The sequence below is a fragment of the Ceratotherium simum genome, chromosome 3, assembly GCF_057802395.1.
Source record: "Ceratotherium simum simum isolate JZ-2026a chromosome 3, ASM5780239v1, whole genome shotgun sequence".
In the NCBI taxonomy this organism is placed as follows: domain Eukaryota; kingdom Metazoa; phylum Chordata; class Mammalia; order Perissodactyla; family Rhinocerotidae; genus Ceratotherium; species Ceratotherium simum.
Window position 1 is genome coordinate 67333240 of NC_141902.1, and position 7270 is coordinate 67340509.

Here is a 7270-nt window from a genome sequence, read left to right on the forward strand (position 1 = left end):
GAAGTACCTAGGAGGGCATCTACTCTACCTGTTCCTACCCTCTAGAGGTGGGATACACCTCCACAGGAGGCTGCACAGCTGTGTGTTTTGCCACTGAAGTTTCTGACCAGCAGTCTTAGATCCTGTCACCCCAGACTAAGCAGAGACCCAGGCTATTGGCTCCTTCCTGTGGGGTAAGGGTTTAGACTCACACAAAAGGATCTTTCTGGACTGCTGCTCACACTAGATCCCCTGTACAGTGGAATTCTGTCAAGAAGTTTTGGTCAATCTGTTCTGGTTTTTTTGGCTTCCAAATTTTCTTCAGCTGAAAAAAAAAAAGAATGACCTGGAAAGAAAGGGTCTGCTAAAGGGAACCCATTCTAAAGAGAAGTGATGTACAAAGGCCTATTGCATCTATGGTCTCCAATGAAGCAGGCCTGAAAATGACGCCCACTGGGAACAGCAGAAAGGAGAGGAGATCCTAAGAGGAATGGTCACAGTTGGGGCTATTAGGCTATTTCTTCATTTCAGAATTCAGAAAGGACAATGATTGTGATCGAGGCCTTCCTTAAAAATCCTATTGCAACAGAGACGACTCAACTAGCATGATTGTATTTATTCTTATAAACTTACAGAGCTGTAGAAGCATAAGCCGAGAGTTCTGTAAACACCATACAGTACCACTCCCATCTGTGAGGTAAGCCCAGATACACCATCTCTCCCTAGGGCCCTGTCACCTGCAGAACACCCAGCACTCTGAATTAAGGCAGTTTGGCTCTGGGCACCTTGGTGCCTTTACTGGTGACAGTTTAGCCTGTGACCTCTGGCCCCAAACAACTATTTCTACCCTGGCTCCCTGCACAATGTCCCCTGTTCCAGATTTGTGCAACTTTTTCCACCAAGGGAATGCCTCCCACATGGGGTCACCCAGCTCTGGAACATCCTCTCCAGGGACAGTTGCAGCCAAATATACCAGTGTTGATTTATAGCAACAGCCACCCAGAGGGCCTTGGTCTTGGGGTCCTGCTGCCTCCCTCACCCCCAGCATCTGCCAAATGTTCAAGCTACTCTGTCCTAACTAACCCCCACAGAAATGTGGCCCCACACTTGGCTTCCACAGCCACTTTCTGGCCCCCACTGGGTTTCCCACTACCACCACTCTTTCTTTACACTGTCCTGCACCCGAGCCCTTTCTTCATTTGCACTCGTCCACCTCTGCAGAGACCAGAAAGGCCTGGCTATAGTCTCTGTGGATGGGCAAAGGACTTCAGAATGGAGATGTTCTCACTCCCTGCAGGTATTTGCAGAAAGTGCTCAGAATGTTGGGCACCTGTGTAGAGTTGCAGAGTCCCATTCCAGAATAGAATAACCATCTCCCTCCCCTGTTCCCCAGACCCCAACCTGAGGTGCCTCTGGTCTCTGTCCTGTCTCCCTCCTGCTGTGATGCTGCTAGATTGTAGAATAAAAGTAGCCACAGCTCCCTAGATACCGTATATTCCTCTAAACTTTCTACAACTTGAGAAAAGCACCAAGATAGATGCTAATCAAGAATTGATAGGATTATCCTCATGAGGATAGTCATGTGACAAATGACAAATAAGGCCTTTTTTATCTGATGTTTTTTCAGTCTTCCAATCACCCCATGTGGTAGAGCAAGAGTCCACGCCACCCCTCATATACCCCTAGCAGTCACAGGACATCAAATGAAGCAAAAGACCGGGCACTTTCCCAGGTGAAGCCCACACCCCAATCCTGACTATCATGCCCCTTAGACTTGGAACCCTGTCCATTTCCACTCAGTCCTCACCATAATTCTAGTTTGAAGCAAAAAAACAAAACAAAAAAAGGAACCATTGAAAAACTAAATTCTAGAGAGAGGCTTGATACAGCGATAGATGCTATCTAGTTGGGGTCACAGGGGAGATTATGCCTATCTTTGCTGTGTTCAGACTGGGGCCTGAGAGAGGCTGTGTTGCACCCAGAAGTTTACTGTAAAGCCCAATCCTGAGTATCCACTGCAAGGCCCATGCAGTGGTCAGAGGAATCTGGAGGGCTGGACCCAATAGAATGGCCCACACTGGGGTGAAGGGAGGCCCTCTACAATGGCAAATTATCTCCTCAGGCAGGGGACTTGGGAGCTGGCACAGGTCCCTCCTCCCTGTCCTGTCTCAGAGCTTCTGTCTATATCAAAACCCACATAACTGTGCCAGTACACTTCTCATCCGTTGCTACTTCTCAAGTTTAAAAAGCTAAACAAACAGGAAGGCACCTGACTGCTCCCTGCAGCTCCCTCTACTGGTAATCAAAAACTGCAGGCTTCTGGGGCAAGCTCCAGTCCCTTCACCCAAGCTTTAGCTCCAAGACTGGGTGGAGAAACTAGCTAACACCAAGGCAAAGAATGGTGACCAAGGCAAGACAAACAGGTACATAGTGGAGCAGTTCTTCTCTAACTAGAGATGGGATGACCAGAGTCACTAAACCCACCCAGACAGTTGGACCAGGATACCCTGAGGCCAGTGATTCTGGAAGCCTTGATCCTGCTGTACCATCAAGCAACCTGCTGTACTCCCTGCCATGGACAGGCACAACCAGATGAGGGCCAAAGGGCCCTGCTTTATGCTCTCTTGAAGGTCAAACACGTAACCCATCTTGGAGCTAGGAAGAGGAGAACACATGGACTTTCTTGAACTGGTCCCCAAGAGTTGAATTCTCTTTCAACGAGTCCCAGTTGCAAGCCATAAAATGCTATTTTCTGCCTCCATATAACATGATCCAGCAGAGCCTGGGCACAAAAGCTCTCTTTTTCCCTCCCTAGAGCATGATGACAAATACCAGTCAAGAAGTCTGCAAGTGTTTTTCTTAGCCAACTTTGTCACTCACCATAAGAACCAGAATTCTTCTGTTCTTGCCCTTATTAAAGTGGTTTCTCCAAACTCTGCTCCAATAGCAGAGGAGAATTGCAGAATGCCACCTATTACCCTGTGGCCCAGATGGAGGCCTCTGGCCTGAGAAGCACCAGGTAACTGCAGGTCACTGACCTTCCCAGAGGGTCAGTGCCTTCAGTAGTTCTGGGGCTGACTGTAGTTCCCACTGCTCTCTGTGAACTATGAATAATGGCCAACAGGGCCCTGCTTGCTATGCCAGCAGAGCCCATCTTAGAGGGTTATGTCTACTGGAGGGTACAGGAGGAAGAGTCCCCAAGACAGCACCAGCAGCAGGAGCACGTTGAGGAGGCCATAGGCTTGGGGGGAATGAGATCCAAGTCCTCATCATCTGGAATCTCATCTAGGTGATACCCATCCTGGAGCAGCTGCCGGCTCACATCTTGGTTCACCTGCTAAGAGCAGGAGAGGAGAGAACTATAAGCCAGGCTGCAAAGCAAAAATAACTGCTGCCCTAAAGGCAGAAGCATATTCCCTTACTGGAGCTTCCTGTCCATGCTCCACCCTCAGGCCAACCTGGAGGAACCAGGAAGAAGTGCCACTTTTTCCTACCTGTGCCTCATCCAGCAGTGAGGGGCACCCACAGCCTGAGCCAGTACTGTCCAGACTGTACTGTCACTAACTCCCAAGGGAGCTGCTCTCACTAAAGAATCCTGAGGCATCTGATGTAAATATCAGATTCTAGATTATGTTTGAAAGTCAATGCCCTGACCATTCCCGCTGGGAACCCAGACCAGTCCCTATGAAGGCTGAAGACTATGGGGCAATGATACTAGAACAATGGGGTAGAAGAGTAGAAGAATCTGGTTACAGTGGAATGGGGTGGGGAGCAATTTTGTCTGCACTGCCGGTTAGACATGTCATCCTTCAATGCCAGCAGAGCTCGTTCCCTGCAAAGTGGAACCTGTCAGCCTGGCTTCGCCAGTTCCACAGAGCAGAAGGAAAATGAGACTGGGCATAATGTAGTACTTTCTCTAGCTCTTGGCTAATTTTTCTTTTCTTAGTTTTAACAATCTCAGGCACCCAGATATTCAAGGAAGATACAATTTACAAACTGCCTCTATTCTCTTTGGCTGACTTAAGGGGTGGCCAAGGGTTTCCAGGATAATAAGGAAGAAATACCAGTGGTGTACAATCATGTCCCCAGCACTTCACCTCGTCAAAGGCAGTAAGCTGCACATGCCAAAACTTTACGTCCCTTTGTTTCTGTCTGGGACAATCACTCTGGAAACATGTCCAAAAGGCCAGCCCAGGAGTATCTCAGTCTAAGTTCCCATAGATGGAACAACTGAAGGAACAGAAGTTGTCTGGCCTGGAAGACAGCATGCTTGGTGGAGGATGGCTGGGGGAGGGATAGGAATGCTGACCTCAGATAAAGGACAATCAAAAGAAAGGAGACTAGAATTACTATGTGACACTGGAGGGCAGGCTTAAGACCACTGAGTCCAGGCTGTGGGAGACGTTTCAAATTAATAAAGAAGACTTCTCTAAGAGCTACCTGAAGAAGGAATTGTGTGTGTGTGTGTGTGTGTGTGTATTTGGGGGAGGGGAGGCAGCAAGGCTTCTTGGAGGTAGTGAGTACCCAATTACAAGAAGCATTCAAGCAAGCAGAGGCTGGTAAACACTTAGCTGGGATATATCAAGAGGATTCCTTTTCTAAGCAGTGGCCTGGACTAGAAGACTTGTGAGGCCATTTCTAGCTCTAAGGTTCTTGAAAATCTCCTGGATTTTCAACAGCTGTCCTCAGACACCTATACCTCTGTTGGGGAAAGAGGGCATAGTAGAAGATTGGAGAACAGACCGGAAGACTGGCACAGTGCCGTGAATACAGCAGGCACCAGACAAGCATTTGGCAGTGGTGGTGAAGCTGCCTGCAGCCTGGCCTTGCGCAGAAAGGCGCTCTGGACTTGCCTCTGCAGAGGAATACCCGGAAGAGTATCTGGATTCCAGCTCCCCATCACTAGGAGAAGAGGAAGACAGTCAGTTCAGGGGGATGCCTGTGGAGCACAGCTGAAAACGGCAAGGTGGAGAGCATGCAAGGGGGTCTGGAGGACTTGTGAAGCAGAGACCACACACCATAGAACTCAAGCCCAGAACCTGCAGTGAGTACAAACAGCTCCTTCAGTTGGCTCCAGCAGGGACAGGGTCACTGTCACTAACAGTACAGACATAATAGGGCAGGATGATTCCCCCAGACAAGGTTGGTACTCCAAATCCAAGAGCAACATGATCACCTATGAGTCCGCTAACCAAGTCATCCTGGGAAGGGATAGATCTCTGAAGAAGACAGCCCTGGAGCATGCATGATGGGTCTTGGAACAGATAGGGAACAAGCGAAGGCACCAAGTGATCTGCAGTTTTACCCAAATCACTCCCCAAGGGGGTATTTCCAAGGAGAGCACTCACCTGTCAGAGTCGAGGGACACCAGGTTTTCATCTGGACTCTGACTAAGGGCAGTATAGCCCTTGTTAAACTTCACTGACCTGAGGGGAGATGGGGGAGAAACCAAGCACAGATGAAGCACCAGCATTTTACAGGGAAAGCCAGAGCCCTCGCCCTTGTGCAAAAAGAACTGAGTGCGTTACTCCTGACTTGCCTCCTACCTGGTCACACAGCCACCACTGCCTGCCCTGTACTATCTGGCTACAGCACCGCAGAATATGCCCTTCCCCACACGCCTCCCCCAACTGCTCCGGAGGAAAAGCACACTTCCTCTTTCATGAATCAGGAAAAGCCCTTCCCACCCACCCCCTTACTTAACCAGAGAACAGAAAAACCGCGAGTCCTCGGGCAAATCCCTTCACCTCTCTGAGTTTTAGCTCTTATCTGTAAAAGAAGCACTGAATGAGGTCCAACCCAGCCCTCAGAGTTGACTATTCTGTTAAAAAAATAATACAGGGCTGGCTGTTCCCACACTGCTCTCCATCCTCACTCCAGGGGACCCAGCCACTCTGCTCCTCCCTAACTTGGTCAGACAGTGACTGATCCCAGGCACCGACTAAACTCTCTTATTCCAAAGCGCTTTCCCTGACACCATCACATCCTTAAAGGAAAAGAAAAGGTCGTTCCTCTTCCCGTTTTAAAACAGTGAATCTGACAGGCTGGCGTCATGGGGTTCACCACCCCGGCCTTAAACGAGAATACTGTCTCCCAGCCTGAGGACTAGGGCCTTTTCTGGAAAGTGCTTGCAGAGAGGAGGTGGCGCCGGCTGAGACCTTTTCCCTGAAGAGTCAGGGCGCTTCGGTGAGGCCCCCAGCATGCCTTTTCTCCGCAGAACGGCCTTGGCCAGGTCCCGGTGCTTCTCTGGAAGTCAAAGGGCGCGAGTCAGCGGGGTCTTCCCCACTCGCCGTGTCTCCCAAACAGATTTTCGGGGGCGGGAGCGGGCTGCAGTGCCCCTCCGGGGTCGCCCACCGGGGCTCCGGAGCCTGCCCGGGGACGCGGCAGCCCGCCCAGGCAGAGACCCACTATCGGGCCGCACTCACGCAGCTTGGCCTGAATGGAAGGCGCTCGCGTCACCATGTACGGCCCCCGCTTCTCCACAGCCGCCGGGGTCCGCTCCCCCAGCCGGGGGACTCTGCTGCAGCTTCGCCCGCAGGGCGGCCCCGCAGCTCCCGCCGCGCGGTCTGCGGCCCCGCCAGGCCGAGGTCCAGGACTAGACGCTCGCGCCGCGTGCCCGCTGGGCTCCGCGGTCGCCATGGTCTGGCCACGCCCCGCCGGGTCTGGGAGCCCCGCCTCATGGCTAGCGAGCCCTTGGCCGGGGGTAGGCGGTCTCTCCCTGAGCAAGATGGCGGCGCGCAGGTGCGGGCCGTACCCGCCCGAGCTTTCCGGCCCCGCCTGCTGTGGGGTTGGTCCAACTGTTCCGCCCTTCCGGGGGCTGGGTAGTTTCAGTCCCTCCTTTCCGGCACACTGCAGTGCTTGTAGTCGGCCCGACCCTGGGATGTGGAGGTCAGTTCTGTTTGTAGCTGAAATTGAATATTGATATTTATGGAGGGCCGCGAGTGTGCGCCCGCCGACCCGAGCCCTTTACGCCCTGGCACGCGCGCGCTCCCCGCAGTGTCTCCTCGCAGGTCATCCGGCCACAGCCGGAGCTCCCCAAGGACAGACACAGGAAAGCCTGTGTCGAACGGAAAAGAGCTGTCTGAGAAAGCAAGTTATTAGAGCCCTTCTCTAGGAAAGGAAACAGGCCTGAGAGAGAGGTTACAGGACCTCGCGGAGGTCACACAACTAGAGACAGCCCCTGGGCTGATCGATCTAACGCCGAACCCACGTTATGTCCAACACCATAGGGTGCCTGAGACCTTTGAGGGGACTTAACCCGCTCTAGGCCTCGGTTTCCATATTTTAAAAT

At 51.9% G+C, this 7270-nt stretch overlaps 1 protein-coding gene across 4 annotated transcripts; it reads right to left on the reverse strand.

Annotated features, from left to right (window-relative positions):
• Nucleotides 1-575: 575 nt before the first annotated feature.
• Nucleotides 576-6633, reverse strand: FAM219B (family with sequence similarity 219 member B). 4 transcript variants are annotated; one of them, XM_014780933.2, is made up of 5 exons: nucleotides 6405-6633; nucleotides 6138-6225; nucleotides 5328-5405; nucleotides 4833-4881; nucleotides 576-3313 (listed from the first exon to the last, which is right to left on the reverse strand). In XM_014780933.2, exons 1-5 carry the CDS (start codon nucleotides 6616-6618, stop codon nucleotides 3149-3151), a joined length of 594 nt encoding a protein of 197 aa, XP_014636419.1. In that variant the 5' UTR covers nucleotides 6619-6633; the 3' UTR covers nucleotides 576-3148. The 4 variants fall into 4 exon arrangements, with proteins under 4 accessions (XP_014636419.1, XP_004421881.1, XP_014636420.1 ...); XM_004421824.3 differs by having other exon boundaries at nucleotides 576-3316; XM_014780934.2 differs by having other exon boundaries at nucleotides 3183-3316; nucleotides 4723-4881.
• Between the last annotated feature and the right edge of the window lie 637 nt (nucleotides 6634-7270).

What these genes read in the sequence shown, in the direction of transcription:
- FAM219B (XM_004421824.3), bottom strand. Translation starts at nt 6,618, where the DNA reads ATGGCGACCGCGGAGCCCAGCGGGCACGCGGCGCGAGCGTCTAGTCCT. An exon ending in CCTGACTCTTCAGGGAAAAG is followed by an intron (nt 5,406 to 6,137) that starts GTCTCAGCCGGC and finishes ATCTCCCCTCAG; the next exon opens with GTCAGTGAAGTTTAACAAGG. An exon ending in CCGGGTATTCCTCTGCAGAG is followed by an intron (nt 3,317 to 4,832) that starts GCAAGTCCAGAG and finishes TCCTGCTCTTAG; the next exon opens with CAGGTGAACCAAGATGTGAG.